General features: G+C 32.7%; 5 protein-coding genes across 11 annotated transcripts; 4 read left to right on the top strand and 1 right to left on the bottom strand.

Annotated features, from left to right (window-relative positions):
• The first annotated feature begins 163 nt into the window (after window positions 1-163).
• Window positions 164-4,977, top strand: LOC107365015 (uncharacterized). Of its 6 annotated transcripts, none has more exons than XM_015932477.3 (6): window positions 164-536; window positions 1,262-1,482; window positions 1,578-1,767; window positions 1,848-3,043; window positions 3,522-3,678; window positions 4,168-4,977. In XM_015932477.3, the coding sequence occupies exons 4-6, from the start codon at window positions 3,007-3,009 to the stop codon at window positions 4,838-4,840; spliced, it is 867 nt and encodes a 288-aa protein (XP_015787963.2). In that variant the 5' UTR covers window positions 164-536; window positions 1,262-1,482; window positions 1,578-1,767; window positions 1,848-3,006; the 3' UTR covers window positions 4,841-4,977. The 6 variants fall into 6 exon arrangements, with proteins under 6 accessions (XP_015787963.2, XP_015787962.2, XP_015787966.2 ...); XM_015932476.3 differs by having other exon boundaries at window positions 164-542; XM_025161390.2 differs by lacking the exon at window positions 164-536 and adding an exon at window positions 606-907.
• A 2,000-nt stretch (window positions 4,978-6,977) lies between these two features.
• Window positions 6,978-9,378, top strand: LOC107365025 (uncharacterized). The gene is made up of 2 exons (XM_015932489.2): window positions 6,978-7,324; window positions 7,438-9,378. Exons 1-2 carry the CDS (start codon window positions 7,096-7,098, stop codon window positions 8,355-8,357), a joined length of 1,149 nt encoding a protein of 382 aa, XP_015787975.2. The 5' UTR covers window positions 6,978-7,095; the 3' UTR covers window positions 8,358-9,378.
• Window positions 9,379-9,521: 143 nt separating this feature from the next.
• Window positions 9,522-11,659, top strand: Caper (RNA-binding protein 39-like protein Caper). Its single transcript, XM_015932490.3, has one exon. The coding sequence runs from the start codon at window positions 10,412-10,414 to the stop codon at window positions 11,360-11,362; it is 951 nt and encodes a 316-aa protein (XP_015787976.1). The 5' UTR covers window positions 9,522-10,411; the 3' UTR covers window positions 11,363-11,659.
• A 1,823-nt stretch (window positions 11,660-13,482) lies between these two features.
• Window positions 13,483-17,058, top strand: LOC107365018 (uncharacterized). Of its 2 annotated transcripts, XM_015932484.3 has the most exons (3): window positions 13,487-14,034; window positions 14,119-14,396; window positions 15,247-17,058. In XM_015932484.3, the coding sequence occupies exons 2-3, from the start codon at window positions 14,232-14,234 to the stop codon at window positions 16,798-16,800; spliced, it is 1,719 nt and encodes a 572-aa protein (XP_015787970.1). In that variant the 5' UTR covers window positions 13,487-14,034; window positions 14,119-14,231; the 3' UTR covers window positions 16,801-17,058. The 2 variants fall into 2 exon arrangements, with proteins under 2 accessions (XP_015787969.1, XP_015787970.1); XM_015932483.3 differs by having other exon boundaries at window positions 13,483-14,396.
• Window positions 17,059-19,321: 2,263 nt separating this feature from the next.
• LOC112539133 (uncharacterized) lies at window positions 19,322-21,469 on the bottom strand. Its single transcript, XM_025161386.2, has 4 exons — window positions 20,629-21,469; window positions 20,263-20,531; window positions 19,803-19,976; window positions 19,322-19,732 (listed from the first exon to the last, which is right to left on the bottom strand). Coding segments are annotated over exons 1-4 (615 nt in total). The 5' UTR covers window positions 20,630-21,469; the 3' UTR covers window positions 19,322-19,561.
• Between the last annotated feature and the right edge of the window lie 5,168 nt (window positions 21,470-26,637).

The raw sequence follows: 26,637 nt of genomic DNA, 5'->3' as shown, positions 1-26,637 counted from the left end.
CAACAATCGTTTCATTCATCCTTTAACATTTCAATTTCATCCATGCTCTGACTGAGTTCGCTATTAATTGATGATAATGAGCAAACTAATTTAATGGTTAGGCGGACAAACATTCACAATCTATTATTATTGACAAAAAAAAGTGATTCTGTTGCCCATCTAAAAATTCATTGTGTAATACTTTTAACCTGGTAATGATGATAATTTAGATTCATTACACTATTTCGCCATGTTTGATTCATTTAATTCCTCAATTTCACCATCTTCTTTATTCAATTGGTTATTAACATGTAAAACGGAAAAACTATTTTCCCTTTTCAATGTGCTTTAACACAAAAAAAAGGTTGCCATTGTTAAGATTACACTTGACAGCACTTTTATCCACCTACATTTAACCTATTGAAACCTATTATAACCAGAAATTGTCTCTTTTTTTGTATCTGATTCTTTCTCATCATTATTTTAAACTAATTCAATTAACTGACTGGCAAACACCTTTATCATTTCAATCGTAGTTAAAGGACAAAGTTAATAAAGTAAGGGTAAGTTGATTGTCCCTTCAAATTAAATTTTGTATCATTTTGCTTCTCTATCAAAAGCCTCTCACCACTTCAATGCCTGTTGACATGATTTTTCTTGGACCGGTAGTGTAAACCTGTCCGATTGTTAAAGTATCACCAACATCATAATAATAATCACTACTACCAACACAATAACTGAATTAACAAACCTATCTTTCATCTAAATTGTTGAAAATCTCCCCTTCATTTCGATTTTAAATTTAAATCAATGTGCATTTATTGGTGTTCTTGTTCAACCCGCGCTTATTTGATATTGTCAGCTGCTTTCCAATGTACTCTTGACTCACAAGTCTCAACACTTTCAGGCTCAACACTCACAAGTCAGAGTAAATTTTATTATTAAATTAGTGTTTAGTAGTGATTATTAACAAGTTTAATCAACAAATTTCAACCGTTAATCGGAAATTTATTGATCTATTGGTGATCTTTAACGTTATTTTCCCTTAATCTTTCAATTGCCATTTTACGATATCCATTAGTTGCTAAAATTTCATCTTTCAAGTGAATTTATTTCATTAACAATTTTTCCCATTATCTTCAATTTAAAATACATTTATATTTAACTTTCGTGATTCAGTTTGGTCCATTTGATAGTTACCCTGTTTGCTATTATTATTGATATGACCTAAAACTTGACCAACAATTGACCATCATCATTTGCTTTCTACTTTTTTTTATAGTTATCTGCTGCATTTTCACTGTGGATTTGAATTGGAGCAGTAAAAATTTTATTTATATCAAAAAGATAAATAATGAAACAATCATTTGATGGACTACCAATCAAGGATGACCTAACATCAACCATATTTACCTGTTTCTTCAACCTCTCAGCATCTGATTAACCACCGTCCATACCCAAGTTGAAAAGTAACAGCAAATTAACAACAACATAACTCTTTTGGTGAGAAGCCTAAACAATTGCCTGACCATCAATACACTCATTTTTTGTTTATATTATTTTGATTGCTATTATCATCATTATTAATTTCAATGCAGTATAATTATCATGGTGATGAAGATTATCATTAACGTTTTTTGATCGCTTCAATGGGAACCCGTAAATTATTATTGCTACCAAGCTTTCATCTTTACTTTGATGTTCAATTATTCTGGATTCACCTTCACTCAAAACTTTCAACCTTTTCTCTCTATTGGTCATGAAAAACCTGTTCTTCTTTAAATAACCGTATATTTGAAACTTGAACAAAAATCATCATTTTCATCCTCTTTTTAATTCCATCTTTTCCTCTCTCTTTTTTTCACCAGCATCTCATTTCTCAACTCTTTCACTTGGCGATATTAAATCAATCCACTTTAAAGCCAATTTTGGTCTGAACACTTGGAACATCATTAAAGATTCTCAACCATTTCCTTCTACACCAAGCATTACTTACCTGTTTCTCAAGCTCATCATCAAACTCTCATCCCTTCAACTCAAGTGATCTATTAATTTGAATCCCTCTTATTGAATATTATTATTTATAGATTTTAATATTTCTTTCTAATTCAAATTATCATTTCATTTGAGCCTCACCTTCACAAATTAATCGTTTTACTGCTCAAAATCAATCATCATCTTCTCAACTGTGTGCAACTTTTAATTTCCTTTGATCAGTTGGAATCAAATATCAGCCAGTTGATTAGCTTCATGGTGTGATTTTACTTCGGAATCATCGTTCACATCTTGCCAGTTATTACAAGAAACCACAACAAAGTTACAATAAAAAAAACAATCAAACAAGTGACAATTGGTAAAATGTTGGCAAAAAGGATGAATCCTTCAGACTGTTATCACCAATCAACTGTTATTTATTGTCCAGCCTATTGAATCGTGAACATTATCACATCTTTTTTTCCTACCTTTTCATCTGTTGCTTCTGTGAATCTCTTGCTCTTTTTTTTCATTTGTGTTGTGATCTTTTCCTCTATTTTCATCTATTTTTCTCCGTTCCTTAATCAAGTTTTTTTTTGCCATCTATTGATGATTTTGAAGAATGTTAAAGATGAAAAAGAATCAAAAGAGTTAAGATCGTTTATCCTTCTCACTTAGGACCTGGCAATGACCTCCACTGATTAAAACGGCTTACATCATTTACTTGGCATCAACACAGCGAAACAATTCCTATCATTTCACACGTTGTAATCTGTGATCTTACTTTTTGCATCTCTAACTGTTCTTCCTCTTCCTACCATCAAAGATTGTTACAAATTGAATAAAGGACGTTTCTTATTTAGTGTTCAAACAAATGTAACAACAATTTTTTGGAATTTTTCCCCAAAACTCTCTAACCAAAGTGACCAAAGGACAGCCATCGTCATGATAACCTTTCGTATTTCCCTTTAATGAGAAATAAACCAACGGATATTTCAATGTTGCTTCTATGATACTCAAGCCGAATTACAAGTGATTGTTTCATCTCAAGTCATGATTAGATCAAAGAGACATCAAAACGTTAATCCAGGTAAATTTTATACTTTAATATGCTTTTCATGATCAGCACAATTTATCCAGGAATTCATATTTTCAGTGAAGAGGTTAACAATCAATGTGTATGTGATATTTTATTGAGTTTAGTCCATTTTAATGATATCCTAAACCATTAAACCAACCAAACCCGTTCATCATTTACTTGCTTATGAATGTATTGTAAATCTTGATCTTAAGTTTACCTGAATCAAAATGTATATCATGTTAAAGTTCATTATTTAAGCCAAGACAATATAATGAAAACCCTTATTTATCTTTGCTTAATATGTTTAACCCATGCTATTACAAAGTAAACATTGCTTTTGTTTGAGCTATAATTCATTATTTTATTCACTTCTTTTTCATTGTATTTCAACAATTTGATGCTTCTTTTTTTTCAATTTTACTTCTATTAATCAAACCATTTCTTTCTTGAACATCCTTTTTCCTTACCTTTCCTTTATCATCCCCAGTACTTTACAGGTCATGTTTTCTTCGCCTTCCTTATGCATCCATTTTGGCAACCCTCATCGCCATTTGTGGACTGGTTATTGCAATGGTTTCATTGGGACAGTCAACCATGATAACCGATCGACTCTTAAATGAACTACTTCACCGAAAACATATCTGGTATTATATATCAAACTATTATTACCAAACTTCAACGCTCTATCAGTTTCATCATGACTTCAAGCTTGGAAACTATCATTTTTTGCTAACACCTAGACATCAGCGTCAGAAAAAGCATCCCATGTAAAAAATCACTATAATTTGCTAAACCAATTCATCCAAAACAAACCTCAGACTCTCCAATGTGTTACCTTGATTTAGCCAAAAAACTGTCACAGCTTTAACGCTAGACAAATTGTGATTGTGCTGCTTTGTAATTTACTTAAATTGTTAGCAATTGTCATCAGTTGCAATTTGATTTTAATAGGTTTTCATTTGAAAATAGGCTTATTCTTAGATTTCAGTTTCACCTTAAAAATCCAAGCTTGACTAGTTCTGAGAAAAAACTTCCCAACATGAAAAATTTTCTTGATTAAACACAATTCACTTTCTTTATTATATTTGAAATTGTACTTTCAATACTAATGTTTCCTTTCAATCTTTTTTAAGGTACCAAGAAGCTCAATGGATTTACTCATCGTTTTCAATTCTCGTCTCTATAACCATTCTAATCAACTTATTGATTGGATGCATGACAACAGGCCGTAGAATCACTCGTTATGGATCAGTCAGTTCATGTGGTTTTTGCGGAAAATTGACCACAATTCTTCTCAAAATGATCTTTGGATTGAATTACTTACTCTTCTTGATCATCTTGATTCTTACCTTGATTGGATCCATAGCTTTATTCAACTGCTATGTTATGTCCCGTCTATGTAACGATGGACTGGCTTATTCAACAGACTCATCTTTACCTTCATCATCGTCTTCACCATTAACAACAAATAACCTTCCTGAGGAAACAGTTGACCTCAACCAATCATTGAATCTCAAAATTTTTGGCTCATTATTGTCCGTTCGATCAAATGAAACTTCACTTCTACTTTTCAAAGGACATCGATTGAAAAAACTTTGCATCGATTACATTTCAAGTCTTTACCTTTATTTAATACTTACCTTTACTGGATTCCTGCTATTGACTTGGGGATTCATTAATTTCCTGATCAACTTAAGTGTAAATATGGCTCGAATAGCAACTCGGCGTAAATGTGCCGAGTTAATCTACATAAACAGTCCAGAGATGGCAAATTTTGTCAAAAATATCAACAAAGGAAGATTTTGATTTATTTTTCCAATTACAATGTAAAACGTTGATTGTAATTTACAATTTGATTTATTGTCATCTCACTGTTTGTTACCTTTTTATATTGATGCGATAGTTTCATATTTTTATATTAAAGCAAGGATAACAAAACATTACAGCTGATTCCGAACCATTTCATATGATACATTAAAATGGTGATCATAAAAAATTAACGGTCAATTATCATTGAATCGTGTCAAATTTTATTGCATTTTTATTTCAATTTAATTGAATTTTTCAGGTTTTGGATAACAAGTTATAAACTTAAACAATTACAAATAATTATTTGAAGATGGATATAATTAAGATGTGATAAAATGGAGTTGTGACAACAAAACATAATGAAAGTCAATTTACAATTTAGATGGACATTGTTAACCCCGATTGAAACCAAGGATAAAATCAAGAATTATTTCAACCAAAGCATGGAAAATGGCATCTCCTAAACGACCCAGGAACCCGTCAAAGGTGTTAATAAAGGCTCTTGATGGATCAACTCTTAATTCATTGAAAAACGATCTTATTTTACCGAAAAAACCTTCCCTTCGATGGCCATCAACAACGACTCCATTACCTAAGGTTGGGATCCAGTAAAGATCGGGTGATAATGATGAACCGACGGGTAACTGTGCACTAATTGGTGAAGGATGTAAAGCTAATGGCGATTGAGATTGGTGATTAAATTGAGGGCGCAATTGGTGACCAGGAAAGGAAGCCATTTTCAAGTAGCCATGTGATGGTACATCTGATGTGTTGGCCAATGGCTTTTTCAATGTAACCAATTTACTGGATACACCATTGATGACCATCCAAAAGGTTAAGAAATGAATTAAAGATTTCATTGTTAACGATTAACTGATTAACCAAGATGAAATGTCGCTTCTTTGGGTTCAATCTAATGTCCACTTGATGCACAGATTTTACAATTAAAGGTGTTTACAAGACAAAATATGAGCACATTTTCAACATTATAAAGTTGACTTTTGCTGGTTCAAACTCAATGTGATCTAACTTGTTCACTAATTTACAATCATCTGATGACAATCAAATGATGTAAATTCACTTTTAAAGTGAGATTTACACAAATTTTCAATCTTATTGTTGCCCTTTTCATTTCAAACCATTTTATCGTATTTCTTACGATTCGTTTCTTTTAATCATTTCCATTAAATTGATTCTCTTTTCTATGGGGCTCTTTTAATATCTATTGTCCTTACCAGGCAACTATTTTGTTAACATGTTTCACTTAAGTGAATTAGGCTTTGATTGTTGATTTCAAATTTGGGTGAAAATCAGTGAGAAGAAAAGTCGAACCAGCAAAAGTGGAAAAAATGCTTTAATAATACTTTCATCTGTAGACACACTAATCATTAGTAGGTCATAAACACGGCCAACATTTGTTAAATGGTTAACATTAACATTGATTAACTTTTTGTGTTCATCTTATTGTTGATGTTATCAAGGGTGTTTGTGTGTGTTTTTTCATAAGTTACATCAATCAAGTCAATAATGTAAGGTGTTGAAGATGGTATAATAGGTGCAACTAGCCATGAAGAAATGTATAATTCATAAATGTTTTGATTAGTTTAAACGTCAAATTTAACATTTAATAGTAGCTAATATAATCACCATCATGATCATCTATTTATTATTAGAAAGTGTTAACCAATTTGGATGTAATTAAAAAATTATTAACCTTTCGTTTTCTCAGGTTTTTTATGCTTTTCACTGAAAAACTCATTGAACTTTCATTCCCTCTCAACTGTCCTTTAGCAATGTGACTGATAGAACTGTAATGGTTAGCGACTCGACTAGTGTTGGATGATCTCGATCTTAATCATGATCAATCAAACCCAAAATTGTTTTGGATATCGATATAAACTTGATAGAGTGAACATGATAAAGCATGAAGTTTTTCAGTAAAAATCAATTCAAGATTGCTTGAACATTTGGTGTCTAATAGTCAAATTATGAAGTCGAAGGCAATTCAATTGGCTCAATTGGCTAATTATCGTTGGGCTGATCATCGAACGAGTACTCTACGATTATCGATAACACTTTTCTCATCGATTTGATTGATCGATGCATCAAAATTGTATCAACATTAATTAAAGGTTCGACGTTAATGCATGTCTTTGTTTACCCAGCTTACTTTCAATTAATTTTTAGTTTCCTTTAATCAATTAGATTTGTTAAACATATTTTATTTTTTAATTTACTGTAAATAATTTAAAATGAAATCAGAATCAATTAAAGTGAAATATAAGCCAATCTATGAACCCATTTGTGTTACTGAATGGTCTTCTAACGGTCTACCTGATTGGGGTAGCAAAATTGATACAGCTCTCAAAACAGAGGGGAAAGAGTTACTATTAGAGTGTAAAGATCCTCTAAGTGATGTTCAATATTTTGGGAAACAGTTTATTCCAAATTATCGGAAATACATGATTCTTGAAATTGAAGGTAAGTGTTTTTTTTATAACCTTAATAGTCATAACTTTATAAATAGCAATCTTAAGTTGGTTATTATGTTTTTTTGGCATTTTTATTTATAATCTTTATCCTTTTCTCAACAGAAGGCAAGGCTCATCTCAAGCCATGTGCTTATTTTCGCATGAAACCACAGATAAATATGCCTAATCGTAAATCGGGTAACTTGTCATCTCTATCTATAAAAGAGCAAATGGATGAATACAATGAAAAATTTGGATCAAAGAGGACCATCAAACGGTTAGCGGAAAAGAAAAAATTTGCAATTGCTTTTGGAGAGGAAGATTACGAGGAAATGAAAGACAAGACAGCTTTGATAGCCAGCAAATCGTCTGCACCAACAACTGAAGTCACAAAAACCAAAGCTGATTCAACAGACATTCTTAATGACGCCTTTTTAATGCCTGCTCGTAACCAGAGTGCTACTTCAGCAAGAGAAGTCTACAATATTAACGACATTGTTTCGGAAAGCATGGTAACCTCTGTTGAATCATCTTATGACCTAGAAGATTTCTTGAAATGTATCAACTCTCCACTGGTTCAACATTTTGCTGGCAGCGCTAAAAGTAATCTGGAAAAAGTTTGCTGTATTTTCTTGGATACTTTGATCAAGCTTAAAAATTTTCGTTCTCACGACTTGAAAAGGGTTGAATCTCATGGGCTACTTGGTTTACAAAGCATGGTGCTTCAACAACACATCTTGGAAAATTATACAGTCTCGTTACATGAAAATAAAAAACCCGTTCGAACCATGACAGAGAAATGCAAAGACAAGATTATTATTCATGGTTTAATTTTATCAATTTATCTTAACCATTTCAAGCCACTGCTCATTTCAGCATTATCTAAAGTTTTCCTGACTTCAGCACTCAAGATGAGAAAATTGGGAAATATTGTTGGATGTCATGTTGATGTAAACAAAACTAAGACTGACAGAGTTTTCATCTTTCGATTACCTTTGCATGTGATGGATGATAAGGTGTTCAAACGAAGACGAGCCAATTAATTTACTCAATTCCACCTCTAATTTCGGAGATAGAGGTTTCATCGATCTGTGATAAACCGATAAACCGTTTAATTTAAATTGTTATAAACACGGACCGAAAAGAAGATTAAATTATATTTTTGTTTTGGAAAATATTTAATAGTTGAACATTACGTTACATGATGTTTAACTTGTAAATTAGTGTATCAAGAAAAGTTAAAAATCCATGGATTGGAAGAGGGAAAAATTTTGCTAGATAAATGATGAGCTAAAATGATTTAGATGATTGGAAGGAAGAATCAAATTCTTTACCAGCCTCCCCATTCATCCCAATGATCACATCCACAATGGTCTTTGATGATTATGTTTTCACCTTTACCCTTCTTTCCACTGGACAAGATGGTTGAACCACATTTACCTTGAAGGACAATATTATCACCTCCTTTGTCACCAGCTTCAACATTTGATGAAACGATGAGGAGAACAATTAAAAGACCGCAAAAGAATTTGGTATTCATTTTGATTTTGGTTGGTGTTTGAGCGATTTAGCAAAAGATAAACAAATGTTGAACTGTTGAAAGAAACGGAAAAAGGATTGTTGATTAGTATCGTTATAAATCGAAAGTTGGTTCAGTTTTGTTCAATAAACAACTTACCTGGAGAATGAACTGATTGGAAATGATGGTTTGACAGAGGCATCAGCAGCCTTTAAATACTAACTTTAAAATTTAACTAATTAAACCATGTCCAACCTTCTTTGCTGTGCTTTTCCCTTATCCCTTCTAATCTACCGGGCTAATCAACGGGTTTGATGATAATTTGATGGAAACAATTGATTACATTCATGTTAACACAACGCTTAATAAGCCACACGAAAATCGGAAATCAATATTAATAAGTGTCAACTAAATCACTTGATGACTAGAGTAGGTATATTGTTATTATAACCATACATCTAATTTGAGAGTAATTTGCTTTTCACGGAAAGCAAAAAGATTAAAGGTCATCTCTTTTGTTCATATTAAATTATCAACAATTTAAATTAACTTACACTTTTTTTTCCTAAAACATTTACGAATGATTTGTTAGCTGTTCATGTTTAGGCATTTGAATACATCAGAAGACAATCCTGGTATATTGAGATTTGATTTTAAGAAGGAGATACACAAAAATGAAAGTAAAAACCAATTACTCGGAACAATTTGATTTTACTTTTTAGGAATTAGATTAAATGATGATTATAAAGCAATGAGAATAATGATGATCAGTGATCAAACAAGCGTAACATATTCTGTTATGATTATTGGAGTGATTATTTTTAAGTCAAAATCAGTCTCAACTCCTTAGTACAACAACAAACACGTTAGTTAATGTTTTAGTCACCCTTTTTGTATAATGTAGATGTATTTGTTCAACCAGTCTTAAATTTAAACCAATTTACCAATTAGAGTTGTTGATATTATTATTATCAACCGATCATCTTTTGTTATTAGTACATTAAGGGTTATTATTATAGTCATTTTGTTTTCCACATCCTGTAGTTTAATCGTCAATAATCAATATGCATTTATGTATAGGAATATTGGTGAAAATTTCACGTTATTTTTGTATCTATTGTTGATATCGTAATTAGCAAGTAAGATTTTCCTCATTAAAATGTTATTAAAAGTGCTTTAAATTGTAAATAATTAAATTCCTTTTAGTAATTCCTTAAATAAATCAATTTCCGTACTTTTAATTGAAAAATTGTTTTTCCCGGTTTATTAGGTTTTGGGGGGAGTTTAGCTTAGTTTATATTTAGTTATTGCCATCTAGCGACTTTCAAATTAAGCTCACTTAACAATACAAACGCAAGCCTGATTAAGATGGCAGCCTGACGCATTCACAGGTAACTCGTTTTTTCAACAAGGTGATCTAAAATTTTCTTATTGTGATTAAAAATATATTATTTTGATTTGTCCCTAATTACACGAACATCCCTACAACATCAACAATCATTCACCATTCCCAGCCAACTTCAGCGAAACAGAGCCTATATCTAACACTGGAAAGCCTCTAATAGCTGGAATCTCAGTATGAGTAAGGATCACAGTAGCTCAAAAAGCTCCCGTAGTAAAAGTCCTCGCCGAAGACGTAGATCCAGAAGTAGAAGCTGGGATAGAAGCAGACACCATGGAAGACCTTGGAGATCTCCACCTCGTTGGTCGGATCGATGGAGTAATGGTCGACGTGACAGATATGGTGATAGGTCTCGTTCAAGAAGTCCAAGAAAATATAATGATGAATTACCTCCAGAAGAGAGGGATCAGCGTACTATTTTTGTTATGCAACTCGCTGCTCGAGTCCGGTCTCGTGATTTGGAAGAATTTTTTTCTGCGGTTGGTAAAGTCAGAGAAGTGAGATTGATAATGGATAATAAAACTAGACGACACAAGGGTATTGCCTACATTGAGTTTTATGATATCAGCTCTGTTCCCTTGGCTTTAGCCTTGAATGGGCACAAACTTTGTGATTATCCTATCATCATTCAGCCTACACAAGCTGAAAAAAATCGCGCCGCTGCCTCAGTACAAAGAGGAGTCTCTGGTCCTATGAGACTCTATGTAGGTTCACTCCACTTTAACATAACCGAAGACATGTTGAGAGGCATTTTCGAGCCTTTCGGCAGAATCGATAAAATAGAATTAATGAAAGATCCCGAAACTGGTCGTTCTAAAGGCTATGGTTTCATTACGTTTCATGACGCCGAAGACGGCAAAAAAGCACTTGAACAATTAAATGGCTTCGAGCTAGCTGGTAGACCAATGAAAGTAAATCATGTCACAGAGCGCACCGATGGACTCATTCAAGGTCCCTCCATCCTGGACAGTGATGAGCTCGATAGGACAGGAATCGATCTAGGGACAACTGGAAGACTTCAACTTATGGCTAAACTAGCTGAGGGTACTGGAATAGAACTGCCCAAAGCAGCTGTTTCTGTTCTTCAAATGGGTCAACTTGAAGTTCAACTTTCTCACGTTAATTGAGATTCAGTCATAAATATCATCCGATTGTGTCTCTAATCAACCACCAATGGTCAATGGCTTGTTTAACTCATCTTTAACTTATTGATCAATCTGATGGTTTGTTTAAGCAGTAACAACTCTGCATTGCTGTCAGTAGAGCTGAAGCTGTTAAAAAAAGCTCTCGATCAATTGATCAATTTAATCGATCAATTACTCAGTAATAATTATGATTGCTAATTACGATTGATAATTATGACTGCTTTTAAATCTTTCAAAGCAAAAGATAATAATTAAATAAAGATTACCATAAAAATTAAACCATAATTGGCATCTTATTAGATATGAAACCATTTAATGAATATTTTAGAAGGCTTTTTCTATCTGTTTTTATAAAACAAATGATTAGTTGAGGTAATCTGTAACAAACATGAATTAAATCAAAACGAAATACCATTAATTAACGACTCAATTGATTTTAACTGGCTTCCATCAATTGAATGCGACTATTAAAAAAGAGATCAAATAAAAGCCATAACAGTCGGTTTAATAACTAGAGGAATCAACATCATGCATCAAGTCAAACTTGACTCCCATCTTGAAGGAAGAAAATCAATCCCCCATCAGGATGAAATGAACATCATTTAAATTGGAAATGGTTTAATTGAATTCCCAACAATTGAATCCAGCCTTTCGATTTTCAAACAAGTGTATTAAAACATTTGAAAGCTCAGGCCTGAGACTTTACAACAACAAGTGGCATATCAAGATTATGAAAATCTGACAGTTTGCTGATATAATAATGATCGTCAATGTGATGCAAAAAGATTCCCTGATTTGATAAGATTTATTAGGTTTACCAGAATACAAAAAAAGACAATTTAAATGTGATAAATAATTTTGTCTGATGCACTACAGATTTACCAGTGTTTTTTTACAACTTTAACTATTCTTGAGCGAACTAAATCAACCCAATTGCTTGTGAATAAGGCTTAATTTTTAGCCCTTTATATTTTGCTTTCAATCCTTTGCTAGTCATGTAACCAACAATTGGACAGGAATCACATCCAACTATGAAAATTTTGGATAGTTAAACGTGCTTCTTGGAATTAGTTTTCATGATTCAATCATGAGGTTTATCTGAAACGCTTTTAAATTTAAAACGTTTTCTATTTCGTATTTACTTTCATTTGAACATGCACCGTGATATTCAGTGGTAATAATGGTTCAATTGATTTACTATTGATCATCAAAAAACTTCAATAACACGATTCAAGTGAAAAAATTGTCAATCATTGGATCCTTTAGACTTCTTTTTTGGGTATTTTGTTACAATTCATAGCACCACAATTGATTAGCTTTGTTTGATAATTTGATAGTCACAGCATTGTATCCAGTTAAACCTCACGTGCAAGTTTACCCTGACAGTCTGGTTAAATGATCATTGTTATCTGGTTAATCGAGCTTATTGTCAGAGCAAGCAAATAGTCAATAAAAAGTGCAACCTGATGGTAATGTTAATAATAATATCGACTATGATGATGAGAAGGAAAAAAGCAAATAATCAATGTTGATCTAATTGTCACGTTGATTTGAACGCGTGATTAGCATCAAACCTTATAGGCTGTTAAAGTTGATCAATCTTGATAACCTGATAAAAATCTGAATTTACCCTTCGATTTGAGGGATCAATCTTTGAAACAATTAAGTAATATTCATATTCAGTGACATTCACAATAAAAATCGGCTAATCTTTACCAATGTCAACAAGTTATTAATATATGTAGAGTAAACAGTAAATCTTAATCATAACAATTGGGTCAAGTGTTGAGTTAATTCAAGTCAATCAACTCACTCTGGTTAATATGTTTACTAAGGCAACAATTACCAATTGCACGTTTAATGGTCACAGGCATTTTTAATTTGTTGTTGTTTGGAGGTAAAAGATTGCTGCCAATTGTAACTCAAGTACATTGATTAACAGTCGTAGGTTGAATCAAAAATTTAAGATGATATTTGAGAGCCCCAAAGCCTATCAAATACACTCTCATTTAAATTAATTTTAGTTGCTGAACAATCATCAGCTTTTTTGATCATCATCATCATCCTTATCATCATTAAAATCAATCAATCAATAGCCTGGTCATGCTCACTATTTTGATCAACTGAAAAGATTCCCTGTCAATACATATTGGTTGATATACAGATTGATTTGTATCAGTTTATACCTTTTACCTTATTGTATTCATCATCTCTTTCTTTTCTCTCTTACTTTTTGTTCACCTTCACCATCACACTCATCATCACGTTCAGTGACAAAATCATCCTTATCATCATTATCACCATTGGTACTTCCATAATATCATCATCTTTTGACCCTTTCCAACACAAACAGCAAGAAACATTGCCATGACTAGTTTGCTTTATTTCAAACTTTAATCCAAACAACAATAACAATAGTAATTTTAATATTAATTTAAGTGTTAAATAGCAACAATAAACTAGTAATAATCATCAACATAATTGTATCATATTGTAATAATAATACAAAAAATATATCAACAATTTCCTCTCAAAATTTAAACACTTCAATGTTTACAATCTTTGACTATTTATTTCTGTTTTTATACTCTACAAGCTGTGTTAAGTGAAATCTTGGTAACAATAATTTTAATTGCTGCGATTTTCTGGTTCTGGTAACCTAACTCTTACTTAATTATCCTTAAAACTCTTGATCTTAACTATTCTGATGATATCTAATTATTCTTTGGATGATAAAGATGGTTCAGATCATTCACAAAAAACTGCAACTCGGCATTCTGTTATTCAACGGAAAAGGTCTTTCTATGGTGACAACTCTAGGGATCAACAACGCCAATCGGGAACCAATCAAATGTCTAATGATCAAAAAGTTTGGTTGTCACAATTAAAAGTTAAACATCGAAGTCTTGCAAACAAATTGGAGAATCAAAAAAGACAGCTGACAACGATTCATAATCAACTAATTTACTTTGACCTATCCAAATCGGATTGGATTCAACAGATACCCTCATTAAAGGTAAGACAACCGCTAATTTCAAAATTAGACAAAATCAGAAATCAAGTTTTACCTTATATTTTGAACGATGAATCAATCCTGATTTACATTGAAATCTAAAAATTGCCGTTTCTTTTTGTCTGTTTAATCGGTAAAACTCAATTTCCGATACAAAAAATCGAAAGATAATCAACTAATTTGACTTAAGATGATGGAATCGACTAAAAAATTAGTGTTAAATCACAAATGTTTACTTGGAAAATATAAAATTATACAAAAATTTGAATAAAATCACTTTGTTTTTGCATAAATGGTCAAATGGTCCATTATGTAATTGGAAAATTGATAATTTTCTCATTTTTTTCAGATCTATTTTTCAATTTACATTGATTTACTGATTTCAATAACAATATATTGACCTATTGTTATCATGCGTTGATGAAAAGCTTAAATCACGTTGTTAATAACATTAAGCTGAAGTCACGTTATGTTTAATCGCAGACATTTGATGATTATTTTTCCTATTCAACGCAATCATATTGTATCATTTATATAGGTATGGCAGTTTATAATCAACTTGAATTAAGCAAATTAAAAAACATTGGATTAAAATAAAGCATAATTTTCAGCTGCATCACCTGTTGATTGAAAAAGTCGTCAGCCGTGAAAGTGTAGCTTGAAAGCCAAATGAATGTGCTTTTGGTGGCTTTATTTTTTGTTATTTTTAAACTTGCTTTCATTTTGACTAATCACATTTCTTTTTCTTCTATCAAAATATGATTCGTCAAATTAAGTTTATTTATTATTATTGATGTTTTATGTTTTGATTTTTGTTATATTTTTATCTTTTCATCTCTATTATTTTCCATAGGAATTGGCTTTCAATCAATGGGAAGAGCTGCTGGCTTTACGCCGCGACTGTGATGAAATTAAAAACCGTTTCTTCCATTCAGACAAAAATGTATCTTCATCGTCTTCATCATCATCATCGTCATTTTCCAGTAGCTCAAAGAGAGCCTCAACCACATCAGTCTTTTCGACGAGTGCTCGATCAAATCAAGAACAAAATGATCCAACCTCTATTGATGACCTATCGAGATGTCTATCTATGAATAGCTCCAATGCTTTTGGTAATTTATGGTCAACAGCCGGATCTGAAAAGAGTTCAATCAATGGTGATATTAATAATTATAATGGTGGACGGTGTTGCTCTGAATCTTCATCTGAACCACGGACGGTCAAACAAGAAGTAAATGAAAATATTGATAAAATACCGTCGCCATCACATGGATCCTCTTTGACTCCATTAAATAAATCACCAGCTGTTGTACCAATCACTGTAAGTACCAGCCACAACAATTCAAATACACTTGACTCTTCAGATTACTCCAACAATTTAACACCATTAAATAGACAAACCCCAATCACTTCAGACCGATCTGATTACTATACTAATGAACTCAAAACAATAATCGCAGCAACAAACCATGTAACAAATTTAACAGGACCATGGAAAACAAATGGAGTGAATGAATCTGATCCCGCTTTTTCTTCACCAACAAACTATAATCAAAATATTGAGCTAACCAATGGAGTTAACCATGGATCAAATGGAATGGCCAATGATTTAATGGTCAACAGTCCAATCCCCTCTGGACCAGAAATGTCTATAAATACGGACGAATCATCCTCTTTTTCAAATGGGTTATCCAACTATGTCCACCCAGCAAGCAAAGACCAGATTTCCCAGCAACCTTACCCTTCTCATAATCCTACTTTTCCTCCACCTCATCGTCGTTGGTCACCCTCAACTGATTCATCAATGGGTGCTATGCCTATCTCCCTTTTTTCAACAACCAAAGGCTACAATCGTCATCCAGTCCCTGGTACATCATCATCATCATCTTCCTCTTCTTCTTCCTCTTCTTGTTATTTTTTTCCCGCCAAGTCAAATGGGTACACTTTGAATGGCTGGTTAGGATCGGAATCGTCTGAATCACAAACATCGAGTGAAAATTGTTATGAAAATATTTCTGATGGATTTGACCATTGTTCAACCCCTATATCATCTAATGGTCATAGCTCGCTGGATCGTCGTCAAATGTCTGGATCAATCAATGGTAATGCATCTGAAGTGGAAAATAATGTTAATGGTCAAATTCACGGCGCCAATGACGGAACAAATGGTCTTACAAACGAATCCTTCTGTGAAGCTTTCTCTTCAACTGGATGCTCTCCATACCCTTTCTCGTATCTCTCAATGACCCCTAATTTTGGTTCATTAGGTTCAAATATAATACAAAAAGGTTCACCATACATCAACCATACTTCAAATCGATCAACATCTGATTGCTCAGCTAATTCTGAACTCTCTTTTCTTGGACGCGATATTATATCAAATTCACCTCATCATGGCTCTAATTAGCTAACATTCTGAAATCGCACTCGTTATTGACCGTTTCATGTTAGTTATTGATATTTGTATTGTTATACGTAACCTAATCTTTAATTTTGACAACTGTGAAAACCAATTCAAGTAATACACCTTTTTTCACCAGCTCAGTCTCTTGTAATGACATATTTTTGATCAAAATAAGTTGATCAATAATTTGCACAAAGATATTAAAATTTGTGCCCTCAACTGTTATTAAATTTGACTAGTCCATTGAAAAAAGTGAAAAACTCTAAGTCTATTAATATCTAAAAACATTGATCATGTGGTTCAATCAGAATCTATCGAGACAATATCAAGGCAGTAAAATTCCCAATACTCCTCTTGAATACTCGAGGTAACATTTTCAGTCAGCAAATTTACTAATTTAGTTTGACTTTTGAATTGGTCTCTCTCTCTAATTTACTTCCCTAATATGCTACTAAATCACTAATCCTCATGTTTAATCACAATTGAACTTGTCAAAAAAAATTGTATCCAAATGTTACTTGATTTGGCCAAATAATTTCTCCTAAGAATGTTCCTCAAAACCTGTGATTATTGAATACAATTTAAATCACCATTATATCTCAAGTTAACTCTTGTTAACCATCCAGAATACTTCAAACAATCAACTAAAATTGTTACAATTCTCTCAATTTACTGTAATTATTTGTTTTCCAATCCCCCTGCAAAATTAAATAAACTAAAATCGTCTTGAAGCAAACAAATAAAGAACAGATAAGTTCATCTGTAATAGCGTACGTTAATTTTAATCAATGAAATTTGAATTCACGATGGCTGCTATACCCAAACAAAAACCATTAAATCATCTACAATACTTGGAACGATCGTAATCTTGTATCTTTTGACAATTAAATCACAAGTAAACAATCTTATATCTAAACAGCTAAAAATACAATCAATTTTAAAATCTGATTCTTCCAGTTCCCTATCTTGATATCACAAACTCGATTCGGTTTGGTTTGTGAAAATTAACTCAACTCGTTGATTTGTCGGTAATTCAAGCGCTATTTTATTGCTAAATTGATACAAAACAATGTGTACAAAATGAGTTTACCCCTTGAAAAAACACTATTAGATATTAAAATGTTTATCCGAAAATTCTGTTGACAATATTCCGTAAAGTTGATCGTCTATTATTGTTTTGATGATTGGTTCCTTGGAATCTATTTGGAAGCCATGGTGCTTTGGCCACTGTGCCTTGTTTCATCAAATCAGGCAAAGGATCATTTGCGCTCAATGAGGTCAAACCGTGTCCATTTGGAAAGTTATTGAATTGGTCTTGTCTACGTTCACCATGAAACTCGTGTCCTCTAGAACCAGGCGATGAAATAGAGTTTCTTCCTGTAAGCGCGGAATCGTCATAATCATATCTTGGTAAAAGATCCAATAATCTGTTGATTGGTCTCATGGCAAAAGCATGTACAGGCAAAGCTGCTGTAACCCGTGAAGTTGCTGATGAAATCATGGGAATGAGTCGAGAAGGTGATAAAGAGGATAAAGGTGACAACGAGGTTGGTGCAGGAGTTGAGGCTGATCGATGAGACAATGCTGAGCGAATAGCAAAATCACCCAAAGGATCTTGTTTTTTAGAGTCTGAGGAGCTTCCTGATGAAAGCGATGATCGACCAATCAAGCTGGAACTTGGTGAGTTAAGAGCTAAATCACCGAGTGGATCAGCATTGGACGATGATGACAACGAAGTTAAATCATTTCCAGATGGAAGGCCAAAACGATCGGCCACGTTAGACTGTGAGATTGAAGCACAATTGATTAAACAAATTAAACTTAGGCCTATGAAACAAGATAATGAAGACATTCTGCTTTTCAATATTCAATAACAAAATATAAAGGTCAAATGTAAAGTGGACAAAACAGAGTGTTTGAATTTACAAAGCTAAATAAACTTAAACTGCTTAGGTTGTCCATTTTTAACAGAAACTCTCTCAGTGCTCACTGAAAATACCATCGACCCTAAGGCCAGTAGAGATTTAAAGTGAGATGATCCAGTCGATCCAGTATTATAATCAGTTTCTGTTCATTTCTCCTCTTTTCAGTTAACACCGGAAGAAAAACAAGGATTTTTCAATTGATGGGTCAAGCTTATTCAAGACTAAATCTAGTTTTCGCTCTTCATTTCCTACAATCTTTCCATTGAAAACAAGCAACAATCTGTTGATACTGTCATTTTTAAAATAGTGCCTTTCTGATTTACATGTTTTCTATTGGTATTTATCCACATTTTTTGAGATCACAACCAATATATCAACATCATTAGTCACAAACTTGTATTATTTTGCTTCATCCATTAATGGATTTGGATTTTAAGGTAAACCTTGAAACTGGTCCTTCCTATTAGTGTATTATTGATCACCTTGATTGTCAACGTGAATGAACCATTACCTCCGGGATTAAAGGTCAATCCTTGTTTTGTAAAATATACCAAAATGTCATCACACAGAAAAGCAATTTTCATTTCATTTACATCATCTTTGTTTGTACATTTCATTGAACGTTTATTGAAACAAGCTATCATATTATCAAAATTCAATATAACTATAATACAATGTAAGAAAATAAGAATAAAATTAGTTGTTCGCAATCAGCTAATTTTGTTATTGGAATCCAATTTGTCTGCAATGGCACTTTCAAGCTTCTTGGTTCATCAATCGTTACAAACCAATTCAATAGTTCAACAGCTGCCATTTGGGTGATTAAGGCCACAGATATTTTATGGTTGATAAAAATTGTATTCAAAGTTATATACATCCTGGTCAATGTTGTTTGGTGATGTTGATGGACACGAGGTTGATAGCTCTTGTAGATCTGTGTGTTCAATTGTGGTAGATTCAGAGTTAATCTGATATTGATAGCTTTCATGTTGTTGAATAGTTGACCAATTCTAGCAAAGAACATAATAAAAATCAAAAACAATTAGTTATGTTAATGAAATCACATTGAAATTGACTTACAGTAAATGTGAAGCAATTGGACTCTCCATTTGATGTAAAAGTTTTATCTTGGCCATCTTTAAGCAGCAAAGCCAAATAATTAATATATCTCAATGCCAATCGCAAGGTATCTAGTTTGGACAGTTTAGTATCATTTGGTACCCAAGGCAATGAGCTTTTTAATCTTGAAAAGGCCTGAATCGAGTAAAAAAAACAATGAGATTCAAATTCAAATATTGACTTCTGATTTCAATAAATTGTATAACATGATGAATGGACAAAACACATGATTTTCAGCTCATTTGTCTTTCAATAAACGTTTCATTAACTGCTTGAGCTTATCAAAATGTCTTCAAGTTGAGCAAAGGTTTCAAAAAACACATGTAAGTCCACGACAATTTATAAATTTAGGTAACTACAAAACATTTGATTGATGATTTGTTTGATGAGTTGTAAAGTTTGAAAAAACTGATTTACTAACCTTACTAAGGACTTTCATCCGAGCACGTTCCCTTGCATTGGCAGTTTTTCGTCCGTCAAATGATTTCTTGGAGCCAACTAATCGTCTTTTAACCATTAATTTGGAGTCTGTACTTGAATACGTTGATGACTGTGGAGATGATGATGATTGTGATGGTGATATTACTGATAAAAACGGGTCCAGTGATATTAAAGAGATATCAACATCATAGGTGGAATAGCAATAAGATGAATTGAGCTCAATCATGATGGGATCACTAGAGATATTCACTGTGATGAAAGAAACGAAAAACTAAACGTTAGAATCAAAGACTTGACTAAAAATAACCATTAATTGTCAATTGAATTGTTTTAAATATATTCTCACTTTTATTAGTCTCTCTGTCTCTCTGTCAGTCGTCTGTGCTGACATGAATGACTTTTATACTTGCCTTACCACAAAGCCTCGAAATCCTACTTTGGTATTATCGTCTTTGGTTTTTACCGCTTCCTTGAGGTTAACAATTTTAAGATAGATGATGAAGATTAAGAGCCAAGAGGATAAGATGAAAATGGTAAACAATTAAGGTAAACATTTTCCTGCATGCGATCAAATCGATTGTTTATTTACATTGATTCGCGTGTCCTTCCTTCAAGATGCGTAATAACAGACTTCTTTAAGCTTCAGAGCTCTGGATTGCATTTTCTCCTGTAAAGGGTCATCTTAGCTTGTGTTTACACTTTAACCCTTAAGATGGGCAATTACAGACCACCTTCAGTGGTCCATGCCAACTGGCTTGAAGTCAGATAATCTTCCAGAGAAGGTCATCTCAGCTTGTGTCGTCTTTTTTGCTGTAAATCAAGTTGTTTGTAAATCAACAGTCCAAAAACTAGAATCTAATGGATATCATTCCAATCAGTTCATCAATCTTGATTCCAACTGAAAAGAGGCTTCATCTGAAAAACAAAGAAAAATTGAAACGATAATTCAGGAAATAGTAACATTATTGAATTGTTTTCTTATTTTCCATTCAGTGTTCAATATTCGCATGCGTTACTAATATTCATAATAACACTCAAAAGCGTTGGTATTCAATTGTAAATCGGTTGTAAATCGATCAGAAATTGGGAAAAATCGATTTGATGAAGAAAATTTTCGGTAACAGTCTAGTTACACGGACACAAGGAAGAGCGTTAATTTAACACACGATTTAAACCGATCGCAGTAAAGGTACGTATGTGTTGGTTTAATAATTTTTACATAACAATGATACAATGATATTTTAACTAATATTCAATTGTTGAATTAGTGGACAAACAAATTGACCAGCAAGCCGCTCCAGAATTAGCTTTAATATCTATCTATTGAGCTATTCTCGATTTTTACATTTAATTGATTGATACTAAATTCAAACAGATTGACAGTCTTGATTGGTTACTGATTTAAAAGTCTTGTGTAACTAGACTTTTACCAAATTTTCTTGAAAGGAAACTTTAAAAAAGTTTTCATAGAAACTAAATGCAAATTTGTTTTTTCAATTCATATTAATATTTTGACGGATACATTTCTGTTGATTTGGTTCCAAAACAGCAAAATGAAAAATAGCAAAACTTAAACACGTTGGACTAGCATGAGAAATGCGATTTTCTTTATCACCAGCACGATTGAAATGCCTTTGGCTGAAATGGATTTTGCTTAACTTGACTTTGCTGTTTCGGTTTTGCTATTTTGGAACTTTACCATCTCTGTTAGCTCAGTTTTGGATCATTTAAGAGTAAAGCAAAGTTGCATAAGTTATTGAAAGATTTGAGGACTCAAAGCAATTTTGCGAACGTTTCCGGAAATTAGTTTTAAAATTATTTCACCTTCATCACTTTAACTTTTTACGATCTGTTTTGTTTTGAATTAAGAGATATAAGTGATGGAAAAGAGACGTTCGCAAAAAAGTTGCATTCTAGTATTTTTTGTGTATTTCGTAACGTTTGAACGTTGATTTCATCGATTTGAAATGATATGACTGAAATCAGTCCACTGTAATTTTCTGTTCTGAAGCATCGATCAAGCTTAAATTGCTTGATTGGCTACACTACCTCAAAGGTGCTCACTTAGATGCCTTCAAAACACGTGGAAAGTACATTGTACTCCTGGTATTTATCGGGTGTAGCGAAAGTTGGTGGAATAGGAAAAAGCTTTAACTTGATTTGTTGTTTATTGTTGTTGATTTTTCGCAATTTATGCCTCCAGTGAGATAAGACAGAACTTTCCTTTTACCACCTTTCGGTTGTCTCTTATTACTTTACTCTTTGCTAAATATCCATCTACTAGCCTTTGAAGTGGACATTGTCCCTTACTATCATCAAAATGCTATCCTAAATGATCTTACTATATCGATCTGTGCTTTATCTTATGCTTAATCTTACACAAAATGAAGATTGCAATTTAGCTTAGCCATTTTGAAAATCCACTTTTTGTCTTCTTTCTTGACGGGCAGCGCCTAAACGACTTGACCGAATATCTACAAATCTGGCCCGAAACACGAATATTTCAAAAGTGCCTGATTTAAGAATTGAAACTTGAATTAAGGCCATCAAAGTTCATTGCTGAAGATTTTCAAAGTTCATTTGAAGGTTCGTTCTAATCCCTCTCAAATAGGTTAATTATTTTATCATTATAGCCATAAAAATATGACTTTAAATACAAAAAAAATTTACAGACACACGCAAAAAACTGTACAATTTTGTATTAGCTACGCTGCACGATTTGCAAATTGAGTGTATCTCTGTCGTCTAAATGAACACTTCATGATAACTAGAAAGTAAGTCGAAGTAATAACATGCTCCCCGTAGGCCGCATGAGAAACGAAAAATTGAACTCATGAATATTTTTTATTTTTCCAGTCTTGAAACAAATGATACACCAACAGATAACGCTTTGAAAGGTTATCCAAAACAAAACGCCCCCACCTAAAAACAGTTTTTTCTAACATAACTCAGCAACCCTAAAAGATTTTCAATTTCCTGTAAGAACTAAAATTTTCTTGAATGTTGCTACTGAACGTAAAGCCTTTACAAAAATTTAAACTATATAACTAATATGAAACATTGAAAAATTGAGAAAAATTGAAATTGATAAAAATACGATAGCTTTAATACGGTTTGGGCTCAAAACCGAGAAGGACAAAACAGTGAAAGAAGAAATAGCGAAAGCAAAATAGAGAAAGTCGAATCCGCGAAAAATATCGATGCGCATATTGCTATATAAAAGCAAAGATTTCATTTTTCTTTTTTTAATCAGTTCGTAATTAGGAATGATTGCGGAAACAATTCTATTGGTATAGATTTGAATGAAAGAATGAAAAAATTGCAAACTAAATGAAATAGTTGAGTCAATTCAGTTCATGACAATCAAAGCATCTTGTTTAATTTTCAGAAAAACTTTAATGAATTTAAGCAAGGTATGGGCACTAAAGTTTGTCAGTAAAATAATATTTGAATTAAACACATATTTATGGGGAAATTAATCATTTATTTGAGATAATTACTGAAAAAGGACCTTGTTCGGCAGCTTGAGCAATTTTTTTCTTTTCATTTTGAAATAGTTTAACAAAATAATCGCTATCGAACTCAGATAGCTTCGATTTTATTCTTCGCTCTAATTGTGCGAAATTGTCAGCCTTCCAATTGTCAGAGTAAACTTTTTGTTTGAGATGGGCCCAGAACTTTTCAATGCACCTCAATTGTGGTACATTTGGCGGGTTCAAATCTTTTTTGACATAATTTATCTCGAATTTTTCGAGAACCTCTATTGTGTCTTTGGCGTAATGGCAAGAAGCGCCATCTGGCCAAAACAAATACCTATGGTTCCAGTAATTTTTTTGGATAAATGGTACCAATCTTTTCTCGATACACTCAGATCGATAAATTTCAGAGTTAACAGCACAATTTGCTGGCACAAAAAATGGCTCTGAGTGGCCTCGTTTTGAAATGGCAATCTAAACGCACAATCTCCTCTCGAACTTAGCCCTGGGTTTACATTTTACTTCAATGGGAATATTTTCCCTACAACTGGCCAAATAATGCTTATTACCTTTGCCAGATAATGAAAAATAGCTTTCATCATCCTCAATCAGGTCAATAATACCGTTAACGGGCACCAAATTTTCTTTCATATTTTTTAGTCGCGCCATCTGGCGGCATACCTGTTCGGGTGTCGATTTTGGGACATCAATCCGCTTGTAAGTTTTGATTCCAAATTGTTACAGTAGCTTTCGACAATACGGATGAGAAATGTTGAACTTAGAGGCCAATTCACGTTGAGAGCCACTCCAATTCGCAGCAACTTTTTTAAACTTTCTCAATTTTTGTCGTCCATTTTTACGGACTTTAGGCCACAATTAGAATAATTAGAAACACTTTCACCATTCCTAACTCTTGCACCAACTCTACACACTGATATACGACAACTGACGGTGACATCGAACCTTTCTCTGGTCAAGCAAGTTGGTGACATTTGCTATAGATAGCTCATGGCGGTAGTAATTTATCAAAACAAACTTTCTTATTTCAATAGAAAAGATCATTTTATGACAACTTACCTGAAACACCTGACAACTTATGACCAGCTCTGAAAACAAATTTTACTATATGGTCGGGGGTATAAATATATTACTTTACGGTATGGACTATTAATGCAATTGCACTACAGTGATGTGCCAGATAATGAGAATGCCAGATAATGAGAATAATTTTTTCAACGGTCCCTATTGAAGAAGAGTTAAATTTTATTTAGAATTTTTCAGTTATTAATTAACTTAATTTGATTTTCTTTCGGGAAATATCAATCAAAAAACTCAAGAGGGCAGATAGCAATGATAATTTTATGCGAAATCAATCTATTAAGCAAGATTCAAGTGCCCGACGAATAGTGGAAATAAGCTATTTCCACCTATTCTCATTATCTGGCACATCACTGTATATCTCACGTTTAACACTCTTAACATAGTTTCAGTGAACAAAACCCTTTTACAAGGGAACTAAACTAGATGTCTAGAGCCGAGGAATGAGGTGTCAATCGATAGAGGGCATCGAGTTATGAAAAACTGCCAAGGCTTTTCCGTGCAAACGAAGTGGTTCCTAAGATATTTGAGTATAAAATTCGGGGATTTTTGTTATAATCATATCTAAAATTGATAAAAATGGGTAAAAATCAAGAAATATTTATCAATATTTTTCATTTTAATTGATTCATTTAAAGATCATTTATTTCTTAATTTTTGCCAAAAAATAATTAAAGTGAATGCATTAAATGAGAAAATAAAATTCAATAAAAGGAGTGAGGCTACCAAAACCTACATTGTTACCCTCACACCTTTAACCACTGAGCTAAGCTCCAATTCACATTTTCACTAATTTTAGATACGATTATTACAAAATTATTATTATTGCCCGAATTTTATACTCAAATATCTTAGGAACCACTTCGTTTGCACGGAAGGCCTCTACAGTTTTTCATAACTCGATGCTTTCTATTGGTTGAAATCTCATTGATTGAAATCGGCTCTAGGCATCTCGTTAAGTTCCCATGTTAGAGTTGCATATGATTTCTGACAAGCGTTAATTCCGATAGATTCATCACCTTTTCTCAATATTTGACGTTAAGGCCACAGTAATTCAGTGGTTGGCACTAAGAATTTTATCTTTTCGTTTACACTAGAAATGCATTGCTGAATTGTCAAAAGATCTGCAAATATCAGAAAGTAAGTTTTATTTGTTCAATGACAGTAAATGATAATGTGATCAAACAAATTCTGTTATTTCCGTTTCCATACTTAAATAATCAACTTGCATATTTTATAAATATAAAGCGCATGAATGTATTAAAAATCAATTGGTCTTGATTATTGAAGTATGACTTTTTTAAATTGATTTAATCATTTGCAATAAAATATCTCAATGCGACGAAAGAGATTACAATGTGGAAAAGTTCAATTTACAAGTTCTTGTTTTTTAACTGCATTGCAACATCAGCGGTAGAAATTTGATCAATTACTACTATAATTACAAATATTTACGCACATTGTATGTCTCATGTCGTATACTAATCATTTATTTTCACAGAGTGTTGAAAAGCATAAATTGAAGGCAAAAGGGTGGGTTCATCGATGATAAAATTGGATAAAAGCAACTAATTTGAAACAATTCAATTCATTCAAACGGTTCGATATTGATACTAATTGCTCAGTTATAAATCTATAAGCAAAATGTTATGGTGCAACTTTATTTACATCCTCTTAGCAATCATTATAATATTTACTGAAAGTAATTATGGTTACAATTACTGTATTGATCCACGTACTTACACATGTGAAGATGGACATAAACCTACTTACCAAGAGGT

The sequence above is a fragment of the Tetranychus urticae genome, chromosome 3, assembly GCF_039701765.1.
Source record: "Tetranychus urticae isolate SD_2017Ah chromosome 3, NJAU_TeUrti_SD_1.0, whole genome shotgun sequence".
Lineage (NCBI taxonomy): Eukaryota > Metazoa > Arthropoda > Arachnida > Trombidiformes > Tetranychidae > Tetranychus > Tetranychus urticae.
This window is presented reverse-complemented; position numbering and strand designations above follow the sequence as displayed.

Bases quoted from the DNA above. Each gene is read 5' to 3' on its own strand.
- LOC107365018 (XM_015932483.3), top strand. From the start codon at position 14,088: ATGATATCTAATTATTCTTTGGATGATAAAGATGGTTCAGATCATTCA. The intron at 14,397-15,246 runs GTAAGACAACCG...TATTTTCCATAG, and splicing joins AACAGATACCCTCATTAAAG to GAATTGGCTTTCAATCAATG.
- LOC107365015 (XM_015932477.3), top strand. From the start codon at position 3,007: ATGATTAGATCAAAGAGACATCAAAACGTTAATCCAG. The intron at 3,044-3,521 runs GTAAATTTTATA...TATCATCCCCAG, and splicing joins ACATCAAAACGTTAATCCAG to TACTTTACAGGTCATGTTTT. The intron at 3,679-4,167 runs GTATTATATATC...ATCTTTTTTAAG, and splicing joins CTTCACCGAAAACATATCTG to GTACCAAGAAGCTCAATGGA.
- Caper (XM_015932490.3), top strand. From the start codon at position 10,412: ATGAGTAAGGATCACAGTAGCTCAAAAAGCTCCCGTAGTAAAAGTCCT.
- LOC107365025 (XM_015932489.2), top strand. From the start codon at position 7,096: ATGAAATCAGAATCAATTAAAGTGAAATATAAGCCAATCTATGAACCC. The intron at 7,325-7,437 runs GTAAGTGTTTTT...TTTTCTCAACAG, and splicing joins CATGATTCTTGAAATTGAAG to AAGGCAAGGCTCATCTCAAG.
- LOC112539133 (XM_025161386.2), bottom strand. The intron at 19,977-20,262 runs GTTAGTAAATCA...TACTCGATTCAG, and splicing joins GGATGAAAGTCCTTAGTAAG to GCCTTTTCAAGATTAAAAAG. The intron at 19,733-19,802 runs GTAAGTCAATTT...GTTCTTTGCTAG, and splicing joins CCAATTGCTTCACATTTACT to AATTGGTCAACTATTCAACA.